The following is a 22,519-nucleotide window of genomic DNA, read 5'->3' as shown; positions in this document are numbered from 1 at the left end:
AGCAAGTCTCAGATTCTGTTCTGACATCCATTTTGGTCTTTTCTTTCTTTCCTGTCTTTTTAATAACCTTTTGCTGTCTTCATTTTTATGATGTCCTTGTTATCATCCCGTAACTCATCTAGTCTTCAGTCATTAGTGTTCAGTGTGTCAAGTCTATTCTTGAGATGGTCTCCAAATTCAGGTGGAATAAACTCAAGGTCGTATTTTGGCTCTGGTGAACTTATTTTAATTTTCTTCAGCTTCACCTTGAATTTGAATTCAATCAGCTGATGGTCTGTTCAGCAGTTGGCCCCTGGCTTTGTTCTGACTGATGATATTGAGGTTTTCCATCGTCTCTTTCCACAGATAGAGTCGATTTGATTCCTGTGTTTTCCATCTGGTGAGGTCCATGTGTATAGTCACTGTTTATGTTGTTGAAAAAAAAAAGTATTTGCAGTGAAGAAGTTGTTGGTCTTGCAAAATTCTGTCGTGGGATCTCCAGCAGCATTTCTGTCACCAAGGCCATATTTTCCAAGTACAGATCCTTCTTTGTTTCCAAGTTTCACATTCAAATCACCAGTAATTATCAATGTATCTTGATTACATGTTTGATCAATTTCGGACTGCTGAAGTTGATAAAAATCTTCAATTTCCTCATCTTTGACATTAGTGGTTGGTGTGTAAATTTGAATTATAGTTGTATTAACTGGTCTTCCTTGTAGGCACATGCATATCATCCTATCACCAACAGCATTGTACTTCAAGATAGATATTGAAATTTTTTTTTGACAATGAATGTGATGCCATTCCTCTTCAATTTGTCATTCCCAGCATAGTAGATCACATGATTGTTTGGTTCAAAATGACCGATACCTATCCATTTCAGCACACTGATGATCACTATGCATCTGTCAGTTTGTGGTGCTGTGGTGGCTTGCGTGTTGCTGTGATGCTGGAAGCTATGCCACCAGTATTTGAAATACCAGCAGGGTCACCCATGGTGGACAGGTTTCAGCGGGGCTTCCAGACTGGGAAGAAGGACCTGGCTGGTGGTCTACTTCTGAAAAAAATTGGCCAGTGAAAACCAGAATAGCAGTGGAACATTGCCACAACCACTAGGATGGCTGTTATCAGAAAAACGGTAACTAACAGTGTTGGCAAGGATGTGGGGATGCTGGATCGTAGTGTATATAAAATGGACAGCTGCTGTGGAAACATTTGGTGATTTCTCAAAAAGTCAAATAGAGAATTACCATATGATCCAGCAATTCCACTCCTAGATACATACCGAAAAGACTTGAAAACAGGGACTCAAGCAGATAACTTGTACACCAGTGTTCATTACAGCATTACTTACAATAGCTAAATGGTGAAAATAACCCAGTGTCAAATGTAGTTTGTCCCTACAATGGACTATTACTCAACCACAAAAAGGAATGAAATACTGATACATGCTATGATATGGATGAACCTCGAGAACATTATACTAAATGAAATAAGTCAGACACAAAAGGGCAGATACGGTATCATCCCACTTATGTGAAACATCTAGAATAGGGAAATGCACAGGGATAAAGGTTTATTAGTTGTTACCGGGGGAAAAAGGAGTTGGGAATTACTGCATAAGGACTACTGACTTTCTGTTTTAAGTAATGAAAAAATTTTAGAAATAGTGTTGATGGTTGCACATGAGCCCTGGTGGGGCAGTGGTTAAGAGCTCTACTGCTAACTAGAAGGCCAGGAGTTTTGAATCTACCAGCCACTCCTTGGAAACCCTGTGGGACAGTTCTGCTCCACCCTGTAGGGTCACTATGAGTCAGAATCGACTTGACGGCAACAGGTTTTTTTGGGACGGGTTGCACAATGTAGTGGATGTAATTAGTATCAATGAATTGTACACTCAAAACTGGTTAAAATGACTTTGTTGTTGTTGTTATATATATTTACCATAATGAAACTAAAAAAAATAATAATAAAAGTGAAGGAAAGGAGTTGTGTGCCTTGAAACTTACCAACAAATTTTTTATTTTAGGGGAACCGTGGTTGGCCTCTAAACAGTCTTAACCTTTCCCCCTAGAAAGAAAATATTTGAACTTCTTAGACATTTAATTCTGAAATGATCCCAAGACTTGAGCAGTGAAAGAAGCAAACTAGGGAAGAGGTTGTCTTTGTAGAAATAAAGTGTGCAGGTTGCAGAGCTAACTTGCTTCTCTCCTTCTGCATTACTGGCTTCAAAGGACTAGAAGATTTGCCTCCGTTGTCTCCGCTGCAGCCAGTTTCTGAGGAGGAGGCCATTCAAATTATTGCAGACCCTCCGTTGCCCCCCGTTTCATTCACACTTCGAGACTATGTGGATCACTCTGAGACTCTGCAGAAGTTAGTGCTTCTAGGTAAGTGAAAGCAACCTCCAAGTATTTCTTGAGCCTGCACTTTTCATTTGCTTTTTGCCTTATTTTTTAAATTAACATTTTTAATTGATCTTTGTAATACAAAGTAATAAATACATGTGAGCAAACGTCAACTAGTGTGAAAGGCTTCTAGTTAAAAAATGTCTTGCCTCACCCTTCCTGATCTTGCATCCCATTCCCCAGAGGTATCTGCTTAACTTTCATAGCTGTTTTTGTTTGTATTTAACCTCCCAACTTTTAAGTAATTATTTATAAATCATTAGTGATTACATTATGACTATAAATATTGCTCGCTGTTCTACCAAGAAGTACATTATTATTGTTTCCCTTCCAGTACAACTTTTCATTTTCCTCGAGTTAATAATTACCTTGTTTTCATTTGATTCATTTTCCCATCCTTTACAGTAGCCTCTCAGTACGGTTTTACCTACGGTTAATCCTGTTGCATGATCTCTTAGTTCCACTTCCCTGTCATGTACTTCTCCCTGCTTGCCACTGCTCCCTGACTTGCTCCCTGGAGCCCTTTCTTCTGGTTTAGATGATTTTGCTCAGGGTCTGATCATAGCTTGTTAAGTGTTACTTTTCACTTGAGTGTGGGTAGTTGAAAGCAGCCAGGGGATGTCACTGCATTCTTTCACTTAATGCCCTCATTTTTAGTCTAGCATTTTGTGGCAGCCCTCTGCTTTGCCCCTTATTTCTGGGTCTGGTATAGCTCCAGAGAATGAACCTCCCTGCTTTTGGGGAATTGAGAGGAACAAGGTAGCTAAGGGCCTTGGGAGCCTTAAGTTTTCCATATGTAGTCATACCCAGGCCCCCTGTTTTCAGCCTACAGCTCACTGCTAATCTTTCAGGTATCTGGTGATTCTAATTTCTAAACCTTTTTGAGTTTTTTTGGGTACACATCAGTTTGCTTCTTGTCAGAATTCTCTTTTGAAGGCATTTCAGGTTCTTCTTTTACCTCTCTGTTAAGTCTCTAACTTTTCCATCTGTTTTCATTCCTTGTGATGTAGGGCTTTAGGTAAGTCTTGTTTCATCAGAGAGGGAGCTTATTTTTATTTCTCATTCCCTGTATTTTTGAGGGGGTATGGTTCTCATAAGGAGAGTGTCTTAGTCATTTCATGCTGCTGTAATAGGTGGATGGCTTTAACAAAGAGAAATTTATTTTCTCACAGTCTAGTAGGCTAGCAGTCTAAATTCAGGGCATCAGCTGCAGTGGAAGGCTTTCTCTCTCTGTTGACTCTGGAGGAAGGTCCTTACCGTCAGTCTTCCCCTGGCCTAGGACCTTCTCTGCACAGGAACCCCAGGTCCAAAGGAAATGTTCTGCTCCCGGTGCTTCTTTCTTGGTGGTATGAGGTCCCTTTGTCTCTCTGCTCACTTCTTTCTTTTATATCTCAAGAGATTGCCTCAAAATGGACACGAAAAGAGAGAGTGGGGGGAGGGAGCGGGCTGTCTCATTAGGGGAAGAGTAATTGGGAGTAAGTAGCAAGGTGTATATAAGTTTTTATGTGACAGACTGACTTGATTTATAAACTTTGACTTAAAGCACAATAAAAATTATAAAAATAAAAAATTTTTAAAAAGAGATTGCCTTAAGACATGATCCAATCTTGTAGATTGAGTCCTGCTTCACTAACACAACTGGTGCCCATCCTCCCTCATTAACATCATAGAGGCAGGATTTACAACGTATAGGAAAATCACACAATACTGGGGGTCATGGCCCAGCCAAACTGACATATTTTGAGGGAAGACATAATTTAATCCATGACAGAGAGAAAAAAGAAAAAAACATTTGCCGTGCTGGAAACCTTTATGGGTCTCCCTTGATTCTTGCTGATTTTCCCTCACTCCTCACATCTATTTCTCTGTATATCACAAAGCCATCTGCTTCTCTCATCTACAATTGCTACCTTAGCTTCCAAAAACCAAACCTGTTGCTGTCAAGTTGATTCCAAGTCATAGTGACCCTATAGGACAGAGTAGAACTGCCTCTTAGGGTTTCCAAGGAGCAGCTGGTGGATTTGAATTGCCGACCTTTTGGTTAGCAGCTGAGCTCTTAACCACTGTGCCACCAGGGTTTCCACACAGCTTGATATTCCCCCCTAATAATCTCTTCCCATCTTCTAACATGATTCTGTTGCATAACTTCTATGCCCTCTACGCATCTTTCAACCTTGGGAAGCCAAAGTAAATGTAATTTGGTTCGGTTCAGTTGGATCACCTTTCGTGGGAATAGGCATAAATATGGATCTCTTCCAGTCAGTTGGCCAGGAAGCTGTCTTCCATATTTCTTGGCATAGACAAGTGAGCACCTCCAGCGCTGCCTCTGTTTGTTGAAACATCTCAATTGATATTCCATCAGTTCTTGGAGCCTTGTTTTTCACCAATGCCTTCAGAGCAGCTTGGACTTTGTCCTTCAGTACCATCAGTTCCTGATCATATGCCACCTCTTGAAATGGTTGAACATCAACTAATTCTTTTTGGTATAATGACTCTGGGTATTCCTTCCAACTTCTTTTGATGCTTCCTGTGTCGTTTGATATTTTCTCCATAGAATCCTTCACTATTGCAACTCGATGCTTGAATTTTTTATTCAGTTCTTTCAGCTTGAGAAACACCGAGTGTGTTCTTCCCTTTTGGTTTTCCATTTCCAGCTCTTTGCACATGTCATTATAATACTTTACTTTGTCTTCTCGAGACGCCCTTTGGGTTAGGGTTAGGTCCTTGTTTTTCATTGAATGACTGCAGGAGCCTCCTAACTTTTTACCAGCAATATTGTCCTGAGAATCTCTGCAGTCCTCGTGCTCTTCCAAAATGCAGTTCTGACTATGTCAGCGACCTACTTAAAATCCTTCGAAGCCTGCCCATGGCGCGGAAGCTCTTAACAGTTTAGCCCCTACTTACGTTTGCAGCTTCATCTCTTTCCACTCCCCTCCTTTGCTTGGCCAACTCTTACAACTGAAGAACTAAACTCAAGTGTAACTTCTAGAATGTCTTTGATCCACTAGAGTGGCCCTTTTGTGTGCTCTCATGTCACCGCCTACTTACTGCAATCCTAGCACGAATGACACTGTCAATTATTTACTCATCTGTCCTTGTGCAAGTTACTCAAAAGTGTGGGAACGGCCTTTGTTCTCAAGAAGCTTCAAGTCTTCAGAAGCTAATTATCTGAATAAACCTAAGAATAATTGGAATGCCAAGATGAAACATATAATGTGGTCTCACACGAGTGATACAGTTAAAGTGTTACATGGGTTCAAAGGAGGGAGAAAGAGCAGCTTTCTCAAAAGGCTGTGTGGGTGAAACAAGATAAACATGAGATATGATTCTTACCTTTAAATAATTTATATTAGAACTGTGGAGTATATTTCTTTGTCTGTATCTGACACTTTGACAACTCATTTTAGAAGTGACTTAAATGACAGTACCTTAGAGGGACCATGATTGCATTGTCAGGCAATATTTTTCAGTACCCATATGTTCTGATTATTCTCTGTTTGCTGCTCAAATCTGTTTTGCGCCTCTCTCTGCCTATTCTATATCCCAGGAAGCTAACCCCTATGCACTAGGGCTCCTTTGCCCGCTGGTTTGTGGATTCAGCCAGTGAGGCACCTGCAGGAAGAGACAGAAGGGCAGGCCGGGATATTTTTCCCTCTTCCCTCCCTGCCTTGGGTCATATAACTGCCTTGCTCCATGACAACGGGTCTTACTGGGTGGCCCTTCCCTAATAGCTTCCAGCTCCTGGGCTCTGGTAACACTTTTTCCTCCCTTGTCTCTTTAGTCCTAGGGATGCGGTTGTTTGTTTCCTTAACCCTGTTCATATTCCTGTATAGAGTCCCTTCATTAAAGTTCTTTTCATTTGAACTTTCTGCGGCAGTTTCTGTTGTCTACGAGAACCCTGATGGAGATACTAAATACATGTCATTGTAACTGAATACAGTGGTAGTCTTTGTAGTTACCAAACTGATGAGATAAAGCCAGCTTAGACTGTGATCCCCCAGAGGTTGGAGTCGTGTATTATTCATTTTGTATATCCCCAGTGCCTAACGGAAGAAGTGCTAGGGCCCCAGTAGGCATTCGGTGAATGTTTTTTCAAGTTAATGAAATCACTAGTGAGCCAAGTGATTCGCACTGACAGCAGTGTGCTTTCTGATGAGATTCCGCTCCGTTATTGCTATTAAACAGAAGTTTTCCAGGATTCCTGTTTCAGCACAGTCAGGGTGTGACAGCTCATGCTGAGCAAGGTACTTCAACACATGTAAGCTGTAATATTTGGTTAAATTTGAAGTCTGAACCTTATATGTTATTTTTTAAAGTACGCTTTTCCCCATTTATCACAGATTTTTTGGATTGGTTTCCATCTCATTTATCTATCCAATAATTATTTTTCTATTAATATTATCATTATTTTTAAATTATGAAAGAATTACATCTAGTTGTTAAAGGGACAAATAATATTACAAGAGAAAGACCTCTTATGCTCTCTTCATCCCCAGTTCACTTCACAAAGGTAACCACTATTGCCAGTTCGTTGACTAGCTTCCCAGACCTTTTTCTGTACCAATCTGTATCAGACAGAAAGCTGTACGTAAGCTTTATATTTTTATGTAGTCCAACTTTTATATTTTCCTTTGTGCTTATGGTGTGATATTTAGGAAAGCTTTTCCCACTTCCAATATTATATTTTAAATCCTGTTCTTTCTTCCAGTAGTTTTAAAGTAATATACATTTAGATTCTTAATTACCTGGAATTAATTTTTGGATAATATATAGAAAAGAGTTCTTTTTTTTTTTTCCCAAATGTATAGCCAGTAGTCCCAATATATTTTAAGGAATGGTCTTTTCCTCATTGATTTGAAATTACTGTATACTAAATTTTTTAGTTCCTTCTGGATTTGTTTCTATACTTCTTTCATTGTGTATGTGTTTAATCTCTTCTGTTCTTGGCTATCTGGTATAAATACCTGTTTAATATCAAGAAATTTGAATTTGAGATTACATTTGGATCTAATAATAATTAGAATTACATTGGATGTAATAACTTATTTTGGAATTGATTGTAAAGCCATTTTTTATTGCTTTTATATTTAAGACCGTAAAGCTGTATCTGGAAATTGGGAGATCTATTTTTAATCTGAAGAAATATTTTTAAGAATGGGAAATTTGCATTTAAACTTAAGGTTTTACATTATCATCAAAGTTTCATTCTAGATATAAGTAATAGATATTTCCTATTTATGTTTAATTTGTTTTTTTAATGAGACAAAAGGAAAAAATGAGAGAGTACCATGCTCAATTTTAATGAGAATTTTGAATTATAGGTTTCCATCCCTACCTACTTAATGCTAACATCTAAATATATTCGAAAGCGAAGAATGCTTTAAAATAACAACTTTATTTCTCCCCCTTCTTCCTCTATCTGTTCTGCTCCTATTGACTTAGATTACCTGAGACTATTAAAAAAATAATAATAATAAATTTATTTATTTATTTATTTATTAGGGTAAGTGAAAGTTGAAGGTTTGTATCATACGCATTCTGCTTTGCTGTGTACCTGAAGGCTGTATGTATTCATCCATTCTCACTTAAACATTTAGTGAGATCCTTCAAGGTACTTGTCTCTATGCTAAAGACCTGGAGGTTACAACGATGAATAAGACATATGGTCATTTTTATTCCTTCTTCGGAGGGAACCACAAAGTTTTTTGTTTTTGTTTTTGTTTTAAATAAAAAGCAAAAATAATGCTTACAACTAAGGAAACAATAAAAAGTACTCAGCTTATTCATTAGGTTTGTTACCCTGTAGAATTACCTGTTATGCAGTTACTGTGGAGATCATTAGGGGTTCATAAGCATCCTTCAAATGATATTAAAGAAAACACAGATAAAGATGATGATCTTATCTCTGTGGGACTTAGTAAATTTGTTTTTGGGGGGGGAAATTTAGCCCCAAATGCACTGTTTTTCTCTATACTTGGTTTCAAAATAAATACTGTATATTCATTTTCGTTTGTCTTTTTCTCTGCAACCACTTTGATTTAATAATATTTAGAAGTTCCTATTGACGTATCTGGGTTCTCTTCGGATAGGTTGTTGATCTACATGAGCAGTTTCTTCTGCCTATGTGTATGAAGTTTGATGGCTGAGCTATGCAATTATTTTCCAATGGTGTTTGTAATTTTTTATAGGAGTGGATTTGTCCAAGATAGAGAAACATCCAGATGCAGCCAACCTCCTTTTGAGACTGGATTTTGAAAAAGACATTAAGCCGATACTCCTATTTCTTAAAGATTTGGGTATAGAGGATAACCAGCTGGGACCGTTTCTGACTAAGAATTATGCAATTTTCTCTGAAGACCTTGAAAATCTTAGGATGAGGTAGGCCTTTTAGAGCGATTCTCATGTAACCGAAAAATATGGAGGAAATATATCTTTATTTTATTAAGCCTGTGCTCGGCAGTTTCAATCCACCAGGTGCTCCCTGGAAACCCTGTGGGGCAGTTCTACTGTGTCCTGTAGGTTCTCTGAGTCGGAATTGACTGGACAGCAGTGGGCTTGACTTGGTTTTTTTGGTACAAGGACCAACTGAGATAATGAATGTGAATGTTATTTATTTTGCCAGGGACCTTCTTTGATACAAATTACTGAGTCACTTAATTGTTTTTCTTCAGAAACTAGAATGAGTTCCCTTAAAAATCCATTAAAAAATGGTTAAATTATTTGAGGGTGCACTAAAAAGTTACGAAAACTCAAACTTCTGTGTTTTATTCTGGTCAGTTTTTCATGGTAGACACTTGATAGTCTCTTAGCAAATTACTGTATAATTTGCTTAATCATTTCCATAAGTTGGCTATTTCAGTTGTTCCGTTTTTCTTCTTTAAATAGCATGTCTGTGAACATCTTTGGACTCCTGGGTGGCACAAACAGTTAAGCACGTGACTATTAGCTGAAAGGTTGGCAGTTCCAACCCACCCTAAGGCCCCTTGGAAGACAGGCCTGGTGATCTGCTTCTGAAAGGTCACAGCCTTGAAACCCTACAGAGCAGTTCTGCTCTGCACATATGGGGTCACCATGAGTCAGAATCGAGTTGACAGCAACTAACAACAACACTGTTCATATTAGGGATCTGTCCAGTCCCTTATCGATAAACATGGAGGTTGTTTTCAGACTTTTGCTATTATAAACAAGGCCAGTGTAACTCTTTGTATATCCGTCATTTCACACATACGGGAGTATATCTGTAGGAAAAATTTCTGTAAGTGGAATTGCTAGGTCAAAAGATATGTATGCTTGTAATTTTAATAGATATTGCCAAATTGTCCATATAGGTTGCCTTCTAGTTCACTCTCCCACCAACAGTGTATGGAAATGTCAATTTCTACATAATCCTTATTAATACAGCGTCACCAAGCTTTATAATTTCAGCTAATTTTACAGATAAAAATAAAACCTCATCATTGTTTTGACAACAGTGTTATTTGAAGCATCAAATGTTGGAGCATCTCATGTTTTTGGAGCATGTTTTCATGTGACAATTCTACTTGGATTTCCTTTTCTGTAAACTGTATATGTCCTTTGCCATTTTTTAATTGAGTCTTTTTCTTTTCTTTTTTTTTTTGGTGAACATTCTTTTGTATATTAAGAAAATTAGTTCTTTCTCTGTGATACGTTGCAAGTATTTTTCCCAGATTGTCACTTGTTTTTTTATTTTGTTCATAGTGTTTTTTTGTAATGCAGACATTTTTTATTTTTACATAAATTTATCAGTCTTTTCTCTCATAGCCTGTCAGATACTATTTTAAAGAGGTAATAATCATTTAAGGAGCCCTTATGGCCCAGTGGTTAAGAGTTACAGCTGCTAACCAAACGGTCAATAGTTCGAATCCACCAGCCGCTCCTTGGAAACCCCCTGGGGCAGTTCTGCTCTGTCCTTTAGGGTTGCCATGAGTCGGGGTTGACTCAGTGGCAATGGGTTTTGGTTTGGTAGTGCAAAAGGTTAAGCACTCAGCAGCTAACCACAAGGTTGGCAGTTCAAACCCACCTAGCAGCTCCGTGGGAGAAAGACCTAGTGATCTTCCAGAAAGATTACAGTCAAGAAAACCCTATGATTTTCTTGTCACATGGGGTCACTATGAGCTGGAATTGACTCGATGGTAACAACATATAATCATTTGAAAATGAAAGATAAATTCTGGCGTGTGGTACAGGCAGTCCCTGGATTATGAACAACTTCTGTAATCTGTCTTTAAGTCAAATTTGTTCGTAAGTCGGAACAGTTAGGTACGTTCGTATCTAACATCAATCAGATGTTTGTCTTAGTGTATAGTGTGCCTTTCTATGCATAAAAACATTGAAGAAATACTTCCAGATACACCAAAATATCTTTAACATAGTAATAATAATAATGTTTTGATGCATGTCACAAAGTAGTGCCTGTTTGTTATCATGAACCATTGTACATACTTTGAATTTTTGATATAATAGGCTTTATGGGGGATGGTTCTTAACTACAGGTTATGTGTAAGTTGGGCATTCATAACCTGGGGACTGCCTGTATAGAAATTTCATGGGCATTAGATGTAGTTATGCCTGAATTTAGATCTTGGGTTTGTTACTAAGTAGCTGGTGATCTAAGACAAGCTATTTATATTTAACCATACTGAATCTCTCTTTCTTCAAATATAACGCAGAAACATTTATCTGGCTCTCAGATTCCTTTGTTGTTCTTTTTTGGTGAGAATTAAACAAGATGATGTCCAGGCATATTTAAGGCATTTAATAAAAGCTGTATTTTATTATGTTTGTAGATTTAAAAAATCAATAGTGTTATTTTTTTTAATCAAACTTTCTATATTTTACTACCTTATTTTGGTTTCCAGGAACTAAGGAAAATTTGTTAGTTATTAATAAAATCCATTTTGAAAGACTGTAGAAAAAATTGTTGACTTCTTTATGAAAATATATACTAAGCAGATTAAAATAAAAAAAACTTCTTTCAATCATAACCATGCTTGAGGTGCTTTCTTAGCAAAAAGTGTTCTGAATATTTCTTAATTTTAATATTTTTTCTTCTTAGCCAAAAAAAAAAAAAAGAAAATTCTTAAGCTATTTTTTTTTTTTTTCTTCCAAGTAATAAAATAAGTCAGAACAAGGGAATCTCCCTGTTGGTGAATTTCTGAATTATTTTTTGTTTTCAAGTGTAAATGGAAATCATTCTAGAGTTGGGTGGATGTTTGTTTTCTTTTAACCATGTTTGGGTTGTTATTACAGAATATTTGTTTTTTTTTTTTCTTGGTGTGGTAGCCTTTTTAACTTTCAAAACAGTTGTACTTTGGGAAGCAGCAGACATTAATAAATGTTTATCATATATATTTTTTTGTTTCTCTAGGGTGACTTATCTACAGTCCAAAAATTTCAGTAAGGCAGATATTACACAGATGGTCAGAAATGCACCATTTCTGCTGAATTTTTCAGTGGAAAGGCTGGATAACAGATTGGGATTTTTTCAGAAAGAACTTGAACTTAGTGTGAAGAAGGTAAAGAAAAAGGGAGAATTTGTATGTTTCCATGTGAGGTACATTTTGGAAATGTTAAATTTCATGTTGCTGGACTACGTGAATCCTATAAATGCCTGCTATTTTTGTGTAAGAGTGAATTACCCTGCTAATAGCTGCTGCTTTTTATTATATTCCATCAACTTGGTTCTTTAAGTCTTGTTTTCAGTATTTGTTTTTTTCTCAAGTAATAATAAATTCATCTATTTGGGGGGTTCTTAGCATTTCCAAGTCATAGCTTAAATTTTAGTTTTGTATTTCTAGTACTGTGGTTTTCTAAGCTAGATAAATGTGCATGCGTAATGCGTGGTAGTAATATATTGCTTTGTTCGTAACTATAGACTAGAGATCTGGTAGTTCGTCTCCCAAGACTACTAACGGGAAGTCTGGAGCCTGTGAAAGAAAATATGAAGGTAGGACAAATTTATCTTAAACTTTTGGCAAGTCCACTTCTTTCTGTAAGTGTTTTCTTCTGAAAAGACTAGATTTTGCTATTGTCATATTAAAGAAAACCAGATTTTAAAAGAAGCAGTTTCTAAAAACATAGAACCTTCCCCCCCACCCCGCCCCCCACCAAAAAAAATCGAACCCATTGCCATTGAGACGATTCTAACTTATAACAACCCTATAGGACAGAGTAGAACTGCCTTGTAGGGTTTCCAAGGAGAGGCTGGTGGATTCAAACTGCTGACCTTTTGGTTAGCAGCTCAGTTCTTAACCACTGAAGAAAAAGATAGAAGTAGGAAATAACACCTAACAAGCAATTTGTTTCTTTTAATGATTTTTTCACATGTTGACCAGGTGTTAGTAAATTACCTTGTAGATGTTGATGTCCATAACCCTGGAGTAATGAATTAGGTATGTGGGTGGTTCCTGGAAACTGCTTGTGATGCCCACCATGAAAGTCTGTGTTACCTAGGTGGGAGATAAGTTGTTTTTGAGTTTGGATCCAAAAGACAGATACTCCCCAGTGAGGAGAGTATGTCCAGCACATTGCTCTCCTTAGCACCCTGTGCCGATTGCCAGGTCAAGCTCTGTAACAGAACATATCAGCCACTCTTTATCGTCGTTTCTCCAAGAGAATAGTGTGAAGCCAAGGGCAGCTGACTAGTTAGTATACAAAGCTGTAATAATATTTGGATTTACTATGTAAGGCCTGATTTCTGAGGTGCTTCAAGTGTTTCATATTCAGTTGCTAAAGAAATTTTTATTGAGCACCTACCCAAGCACTGTGCCAGGGAGATACCTCCACTCTCCTAGAGTTTGCAATCTGGTGGGGGGATAAAATGCTGATGACGAGAGCAATGGATTGTTGGGGAGCATAGGATACTATAGACCTAACCCATGTTTAAGTGTTTGGTTTTATCATCTCTGCATAGAATTTTGGCATGTAGTTTTTCAGATAGCATGTGTACAGGTTAGGTTGGGAGTAAAGGCAAAAACCACACTAGGAAGATTTTACTGCTGGTCTGTTTGGCTCAGGGCCCATACAGATAATTTAACCAGCCCTACCATGCTCATCATTATTCTGTCTCATAATTATGATAGCTGCACTTAGTTATCTTCATGGCGACTATGCTTGTGGGTAGTTCATTCTCGGGAGAGGACTTCAGAATTGGGTTACTCCAGAAGCGAGAAGCCTAATCCCTTGAGGGCATTGGCATAGCTATCTCCCAGATTTTAAAATATTTTAAACTTAAAGGAATCAACATGTCCCCTGGTCTAGTACCTAAATGACTATTTCTATTCATGATTCATAGCAACTCTGCTTTTTTTTTTTTTAGGTTTATCGTCTTGAATTTGGTTTTAAACGTAATGAAATTCAACATATGGTCACTAGAATCCCAAAGATGTTAACTGCAAATAAAAGGAAGCTCACCGAGATGTTTGACTATGTGCACAACATGATGAGCGTCCCCCACCACATCATCGTCAGGTTCCCGCAGGTAATGCAGTCCACAGCTCTCAGGGTGGGAGCTGTTGTTGCTGTTCATCCAAGCTGCTCTCCAGCTACATAATGCGATTCATTCAGCTGTGACAGGTTTACAACTTCCAGGACACGCATGTACGTCTCCTGAGGAGAAATAGGTGATTAACTTGTTTCCCTGTGGTTTCTGCGTATTGTTCCTAGTTCTGCCTGTTGGGATTAGGCAGAACAAATCTAATGTATTCTCTCTTGTGTTTTTCTCCACTTAAATTTGAAAAAGAGCATGTCCCTTAAAGCTCCTTTCAATGCTACATATACTTTTTATCCACAGTCTATATGAATTAACAAGCCATATTTAGTGATCGCCCATCAAAGCATAGACAGTTTTAGTTTGCTACTCATGCCAAAGCCATAATTATATTCTCTAAGCTAATCAGACGTTCCTCTTCATTACCTAGTGAGTGACATTATCTGCTTGTTCACATGAATATTTGAAAGCAGAGACCTTGTATGATTTATTCATAGCTGACTTGCCAGTGCCTGGAACTATACCTCTTTCTTAATAGGCACTTAACAGTTATTGAACAAATGATTGATTGAATTTCATGAAAGTAATCCTTCTTTTCTGTTTTCTTGTTTCCATATAAATAGGCACTCAATAAGTATTCACTGGAATGTCATTAAAGTGATCCCTTTACTCTGTATATAAAGTGATCCCTTTACTCTGTATATAAAGATGGGCCAGAGAAATATGGCTTTAATACAGCTTTCAGAACTAGATTGCATGTGGTCCATTTCCTTCACAAATAGCAATGTCTGTTTCCTATCATGCTTCACTATAAATGGGCCCTTCATATAGAATTTTACTGTTTCACCAAATGTAAATGTATATATAATAATAGTGTAAGAAGCCTACAATTATGCAAATTAATGTCTTTTCAAGGTTTAGTTTATGGAGCAATTGTGCAGTACCGGTAATTAATCTTCAGCTAAGAAGTAATGCCAATTTGGTTTTCCCTGGCTTGGTAGATGTTCAGTGACAGTAGATCATGGTAAGAGAATCTGGTCTTGTCCCCTCCAAACTGTAGCGGTCTAGCTATTCTTTTCCTACCTAATCTAGCATCCACCCTGTGCCAGATACTGTGTGGGCCTTAAGGATGCAAACATCAGACACAACCAGTGCTCTTGTGGGATTTGTACCTAGTACGGAAGACAGGCTTTTAAAAATGCAGTTTCTTTACAAGGTGGAAAAGAGTCTTAACCAAAAGTCTAACAGAGCTACTTGTTTAATTTGGAAGACGTAAAAAAATCATAGAAATAGTAGTAACACATATTGAGTACTTAGCAGGTGCCAGCCCTGTCTTTACTGCTTTACATGTATTAATTTGTTTAGTCCTCACAACAATCATATAAAATAGGTACTGTGGTGAAACATGTGAGAGCTGGAACTCACCCAGACTGCCCTATTTTCAATCTCCCAATTTTCCCACCTCTAAAAAAATTTTAACAGGGTACAGTCTTACCACTTTTCTATCCTCTCTGTTAGTGGAAAATATTTGAGTTTTCATTCTCTGACAGGTTTCTGCCTTACACAGGTTCCGGCTTTTACAGGTTTTACTGTATTATTGTCCCCCATTTTACAAATGAAAAAATTAAGCATAAAGAGGTGAAGTATCTACCACAAAGGATAAGGAAGGACACTATATAATGATAAAAGGGACAATATACCAGGAGAATAGAACCATATTAAATATTTATGCACCCAGTGACAGGGCTGCAAGATACATACAACAAACTCTATCAGCATTGAAAAGTGAGATAGAAAGAGCGACAATTACAGTAGAAGACTTCAACACACTTTCAGTGAAGGACAGGATATCCAGAAAGAAGCTCAATAAAGACACGGAAGACCTAAGTGCCACAATCAACCAACTCAACCTTATAGACATATACAGAACACTCCACCCAACAGCAGCCAAATACACTTTCTTTTCTAGTGCACATGGAACATTCTCTAGAATAGACCACATGTTAGGTCATAAAGCAAGCCTTAGCAGAATCCAAAACATCGAAATATTACAAAGCATCTTCTCTGACAATAAGGCCATAAAAGTAGAAATCAATAACAGAAAAAGCAGGGAAAAGAAATCAAACACTTGGAAACTGAACAATACTCTGCTCAGAAAAGACTGGGTTATAGAAGACGATAAGGATGAAATAAAGAAATTCATAGAATACAATGAGAATGAAAACACTTCCAATCAGAACCTTTGGGACACAGCAAAAGCAGTGCTCTGAGGTCAATTTATATCAATATCAATAAATGTACACATTCAAAAAGAAGAAAGGGCCAAAATCAAAGAATTATCCCTACAACTTAAACAAATAGAGCAACAAAAGAAACCTTCAGGCAGTAAAAGAAAGGAAATAATCAAAATTAGAGCAGGACTAAATGAAATAGAAAACAGAAAAACAATTGAAAGAGTTAACAAGACCAAAAGCTGGTTCTCTGAAAAAATTAACAAAATTGAAAAACCATTGGCCAAACTGACAAAAGAAAAACAGGAGAGGATGCAAATAACCCAAATAAGAAATGAGATGGGCGATATTACAACAGACCCAACTGAAATTAAAAGAATCATATCAGATTACTATGAAAAATTGTACTTTAACAAATTTGAAAACCTAGGAGAAGTAGATGAATTTCTATAAACACACTACCTAGCTAAACTAACACAAACAGAGGTAGAACAACTAAATAGACCCATAACAAAAGAGGAGATTGAAAAGGTAATCAAAAAGCTCCCAACAAAAAAAACCCCTGGCCCAGACAGCTGCACTGCAGAGTTCTACCAGACCTTCACAGAAGAGTTAACACCACTCCTACTAAAGGTATTTGAGCGCATAGAAAAGGATGGAATACTCCCAAACTTATTCTATGAAGCCAGCATATCCTTGATACCAAAAAAAGACACCACAAAAAAAAAGAAAATTACAGACCTATATCCCTTATGAACTTAGATGCAAAAATCCTCAATAAAATTCTAGCCAAAACAATTCAACAGCATATCAAAAAAATACAATTCACCAAGTAGGATTCATACCAGGTATGCAGCGATGGTTCAACATTAGAAAAACAATTAATGTAATCCATCATATAAATAAAACAAAAGACAAGAACCACATGAATTTATCAATTGATACAGAAAGGGCATTTGACAAAGCTCAACACCCATTCATGATAAAAACTCTCAGCAAAATAGGAATAGAAGGAAAATTCTTCAGCATAATAAAGGGCATTTATAGAAAGCCAATAGCCAACATCAGCCTAAATAGAGAGAGTCCAAAAGCATTCCCCTTGAGATTAGGAACCAGACAAGGATGCCCTTTATCACCACTCTTATTCAACATTGTGCTGGAGGTCCTAGCCAGAGCAATTAGGTTGGATGAAGAAATAAAGGGCATCCAGATTGGTAAGGAAGAAGTAAAAGTATCTCTATTTGCAGATGACATGATCTTATACACAGAAGACCCTTAAGAATCCTCAAGAATAACTCCTAAAACTAATAGAAGAGTTCAACAGAGTATCAAGATACAAGATAAACATACAAAAATCAGTTGGATTCCTCTACACCAACATAAAGAACATCAAAGAGGAAATCACCAAATCAATACCATTTACAGTAGCCCCCCAAAAGATAAAATACTTAGGAATAAATCTTACCAGAGATGTAAAAGACCTATATATAGAAAACTATAAGACATTACTGCAAGAAACCAAAAGAGACGTGCATAAGTGGAAAAACATACCTTGCTCATGGATAGGAAGACTTAACATTGTAAAAATGTCTATCCTGCCAAAAGCGATCTATAGATACAATGCAATACCAATCCACATTCCAACAACATTTTGTAATGAGATGGAGAAACATATCGCCAACTTCATATGGAAAGGAAAGAGGCCCTGGATAAGTAAAGCATTACGGAAAAAGAAGAACAAAGTGGGAGGCCTCAATCTACCTGATTTTAGAACTTATTATACGACCACAGTAGTCAAAACAGCCTGGTACTAGTACAAGAACAGATACATAAACAGATATATACACAGAAGACCTTAAAGAATCCTCAAGAATAACTCCTAAAACTAATAGAAGAGTTCAACAGAGTATCAAGATAAAAGATAAACATAAAAAAATCAGTTGGATTCCTCTACACCAACATAAAGAACATCAAAGAAGAAATCACCAAATCAATACCATTTACAGTAGCCCCCAAGAATAAACCAATGGAATAGAATTGAGAATCCAGACAAATCCATCCACACATGAGCAGCTAATATGGACAAAGGCCCAAAGTCAGTTAAATGGGGAAAAGACAGCCTTTTTAACAAATGGTGCTGGCATAACTGGATATCCATCTGCAAAAAAGTGAAACAAGACCCATACCTCACACCATGCACAAAAACTAACTCAAAATGGATCAAAGACCTAAATATAAAATCTAAAATGATGAAGTTCATGGAAGAAAAAATAGGGACAACTCTAGGAGCCCTAATACATGGCATAAACAGTATATAAAAGATTACTAACAATGCAGAAGAGAAACCAGATAACTGAGAGCTCCTAAAAACCAAACACCTATGCTCATCCAAACACTTCACCAAGAGTAAAAAGATTACCTACAGACTGGAAAAAGTTTTTAGCTCTGACATTTCCAATCAGTGTCAGATCTCTAAAATCTACATGATATACTGCAAAAACTCAACTACAAAAAGACAAACAACCCAATTAAAAAATGGGCGAAGTGTTTAAACAGACAACTTCACTAAAGAAGACATTCATGTAGCTAACAGATATATGAGGAAATGCTCACAATCATTAGCCATTAAAGAAATCCAAATTAAAAGTACAATGAGATTCCATCTCACTCCAACGAGGCTGGCATTAATCCAAAAAACAGAAAATAATACATGTTGGAGAGGTTGTGGAGAGACTGGAACACTTAAAACATTTCTGGTGGGAATGTAAAATGGTATGACGACTTTGGAAATCGATTTGGCGCTTCCTTAGAAAACTAGAAATAGAACTACCATACAATCCAGCAATCCCACTCCTTGGAATATATCCTAGAGAAATAAGGGCCTTTGCACGAACAGATATATGCACACACATGTTCATTGCTGCATTGTTTACAATAGCAAAAAGATGGAAACAACCAAGGTGCCCATCAGTGGATGAATGGATAAATAAATTACGGTATATTCACAAAATGGAATACTATGCATCGATAAAGAACAATGATGAATCCGTGAAACATTTCATAACATGGAAGAACCTGGAAGGTATTATGCTGAGTGAAATTAGTCAGCTGCAAAAGGAGAAGTACTGTGTAAGACCATTATTATAAGAACTCGAGAAATAGTTTAAACAGAGAAGAAAATATTCTTTGATGGTTATGACTGCGGGGAGGGAGGGAGGGGGGAGAGGGGTTTTCACTAATTAGTAGGTAAGAACTATTTTAGGTGAAGGGAAAGACAAAATACATGAGAGGTCAGCACAACTGGACTAAACCAAAAGCAAAGAATTTTCCTGAATAAAATGAATGCTTTGAAGGCCAGCAGAGCAGGGGCGGGGGTTTGGGGACCATAGTTTCAGGGGACATCTAAGTCAGTTGGCATAATAAAATCTATTAAGAATACATCCCACTTTGGAGAGTGGCATCTGGGGTCTTAAACGCTAGCAAGCAGCCGTCTAAAATGCGTCAATTGGTCTCAACCCACCTGGACCAAAGAAGAATGAAGAACACCAAAGACACAACGTAACTATGAACCCAAGAGGCATAAAGGGCTACATAAAGCAGAGACTACATCAGCCTGAGACCAGAAGAACTAGATGGTGCCTGGCTACAATCGATGACTGTTCTGACAGGGAACACAACAAAGATCCCCTGAGGGAGCTGGAGAACAGTGGGATGCAGACCCCAAATTCTCATAAAAAGACCAGATTTAATGGTCTGACTGAGACTAGAGTGACCCTGGAGGTCATGGTCCCCAGACCTTCTGTAAGCCCAAGACAGGAATCATTCCCAAAGCCAACTCTTCAGACAGGGATTGATCTCGACTATGGGATAGACAATGATACTGGTGAAGAATGAGCTTCCTGGATCAAGTAGACACATGAGACTATGTTGGCATCTCCTGTCTGAAGGGGAGATGATAGGGTAGAGGGGGTCAGAACTTGCCTAATGGACATGAAAAGAGACAGTAGAGGGAAGGAATGTGCTGTCTCATTAGGGGGAGAGCAATCGGGAGTATATAGCAAGGTGTTTAACTTGATTTGTAAACTTTCGCTTAAAGCAGAATAAAAATGTAAAAAAAAAAAAAAGATTAATTTGTCCAAGGTGACCCGGAACCAAGATTGAAACTCTGGCAGTCAGATTAAAAAGCCCGTGCTTTCACCCAGGAGGAAATCCAGTCTAAGAAGTGACATTTGAGTCGTCATGAGAAGAATGAATGGAATCTAAAACACGGAGAGAAACTTTCCAAGGAGGGGAAACCAGACAGACACATTAAAGTCACTTGTTTAAAAACACAGATTTTAGGCACCCCAAGCCCAGCTTCTGGGAAGCCTAGTCCTAGAACTACAGCTTTCAAATTGGGATTCTCAGCCTGCTAGGGATCTGGGTCGTAGTGTTAAAACCAAACAGAAAAATAACAGGCTCTTTAGTTGAAAAAGGCATTTAACTGACAATAGGGTTTTGAGGAAACTGCGTTTTTCTACATTTTTTGGCTAGTGTTTAAAAACAGCAGGAATTAAATAGCAGTAGGAAGTTTCACAGATTATGCAATCGTATCGATTTTTTAATGCCGTAAACCTTGATCTTGGTAGGCATCAGAATCATCTGGAGGGCTTGGTCAAACAGGTTTCTGGGCCCCACTCTCCAGGTTACTTACTCAGTAGATCTGGGGTGGGGCCTGAGGATTTGCCTTTTTAAAAAGGTCTCCCCTGTTTCTCTGGAGTAGTCAGTGTTCTTTTTCAACAATAAAGCCCTTAATTATTTTACAATTGTTCTATTACTTTTGTGTCCCTTTTTAATCATAATAAGAAGAGGAGCTATAGGAATTAAACCCTATGCACGTTTCATCTAATTGAGCATGTGGTCAATACTTTATAAATTTGTTAACCTATTAAAATTTTTAACTAAGTAACTTTTATAATATTTCATCTTTCAGTACACAACGTCTTTTTTAAAAACTTTTTTTTTTCTCTTCTAGGTATTCAATACAAAGTTGTTTAAAGTCAAAGAAAGGCATTTGTTTCTTACCTACCTAGGGAGAGCACAGTATGATCCAGCAAAACCTAACTACATCCCTTTGGACAGATTAGTATCTATTCCTGATGAGATATTTTGTGAAGAGATCGCCAAGGCCTCAGTACAGGACTTTCAAAAATTCTTAAAGACTCTTTAATTTTTGATAAATGTTAAAACGTAATATTGTAAAGTGAATATATATAAACAAATGACTATATTTAAAATAAATGCGTCAAGTCTCAATTGATATTGAAAGCAATTTCTTGATAGTATCAATTTGGGTACACTTCCGGTAGATCTTTCATACAAGTTCCTTGTGACTTAATTCTTCAGTTCAACCATTGCCTTCCTTTTCAGGAAGGGGAGAACTAAAAATAATAGCAAGCTTAGAGAAGTGAGAGAGTTGGTTTGTCATTGATTTTCCCATCTCCCCGATAAAGGTTTTGGTGAAGATGAGAAAACTGGAGGACTTTCCCGCCCTTATATTCACAGTTCTTTTAATGTGGTTTCATCACAAAAGGGCTTTATTTTCTTTGAAGTGTTATGAATTTCTGGGGCATACTACATACTCTTTTAATATCTACTAATTTAAATAATGCTACAAAACTCATTCCATTTTGGATTATCTGCACTGTGATTTATCTATCTGAGCATGGATATTCAACGTTGCCCACAGTTGGCTACTGAGAATTTGGAAGGGAAAAAGGCTAGGGAAGAAAGTAAAGTTTGAAGGTAAGTAGAGAGCAAAGAGGCACAGTAAAAATGCCATAACAAATGTTGAACTTAATACTGGTGTACAAGATTGAAAGCATGAATTTGTACCTTTTTTTCCATTTACCAGATAATGTAATCCTGGGCAAATTATTTAACCTCTGAATCTTAAGGAGTTTTTTTTTAAATAGTTTGAGTTATCAGCCTTAGGATCACCAGATTGGGTAGACCTTTAACACTGGTGGCCCCAAATGAACTACAGCTGGTATTTGTGCTCTTGTGTGATCCCCTCCTACACTGATCCTGGGCTAATATGATTTGGTCTGTTGGACATTATTAAGCAGAAGCTTGAAAAGCATTTGCACATTGGTGCTTCTTCTCTATGAACATTTTGCTCCTGTGGCCCTGAACCATTATATAAAGACATCTAAATAGCCTGTTGGAGAAATGGTGGCGAGAGATGCCTGGCCAAACCCTAGGTGTTCATCCGTGCCACCTGAGCACCAGACATGTGAGTGAAGAAGCCATTCGATATTCTAGCCTAGCAGATTCCACGTGGAGCAGAAGAACCTCCTAAGTGAGCTCAGTCAACCCACAGAAACTAGGAGAGATAATAAAGTATTTTAAAC

General features: G+C 37.5%; 1 protein-coding gene across 1 annotated transcript in view; it reads left to right on the top strand.

Annotated features, from left to right (window-relative positions):
- Nucleotides 1–21,422, top strand: part of MTERF3 (mitochondrial transcription termination factor 3) — a 30,715-nt gene extending 9,293 nt beyond the window's left edge. The window contains exons 3-8 of the mRNA XM_003408403.3: nt 2,217–2,369; nt 8,576–8,765; nt 11,776–11,923; nt 12,283–12,354; nt 13,726–13,887; nt 21,142–21,422. Coding sequence (XP_003408451.1) covers nt 2,217–2,369; nt 8,576–8,765; nt 11,776–11,923; nt 12,283–12,354; nt 13,726–13,887; nt 21,142–21,336 — 920 coding nt within the window. The 3' untranslated portion in view covers nt 21,337–21,422. The remainder of the gene's footprint in view (nt 1–2,216; nt 2,370–8,575; nt 8,766–11,775; nt 11,924–12,282; nt 12,355–13,725; nt 13,888–21,141) is intronic.
- Nucleotides 21,423–22,519: the final 1,097 nt, after the last annotated feature.

Source organism: Loxodonta africana, chromosome 14 (assembly GCF_030014295.1).
Source record: "Loxodonta africana isolate mLoxAfr1 chromosome 14, mLoxAfr1.hap2, whole genome shotgun sequence".
Taxonomy (NCBI): Eukaryota; Metazoa; Chordata; class Mammalia; order Proboscidea; family Elephantidae; genus Loxodonta; species Loxodonta africana.
Note: the sequence above shows the minus strand (reverse complement) of the source record. Positions and strands in the feature narration are given on the sequence as shown.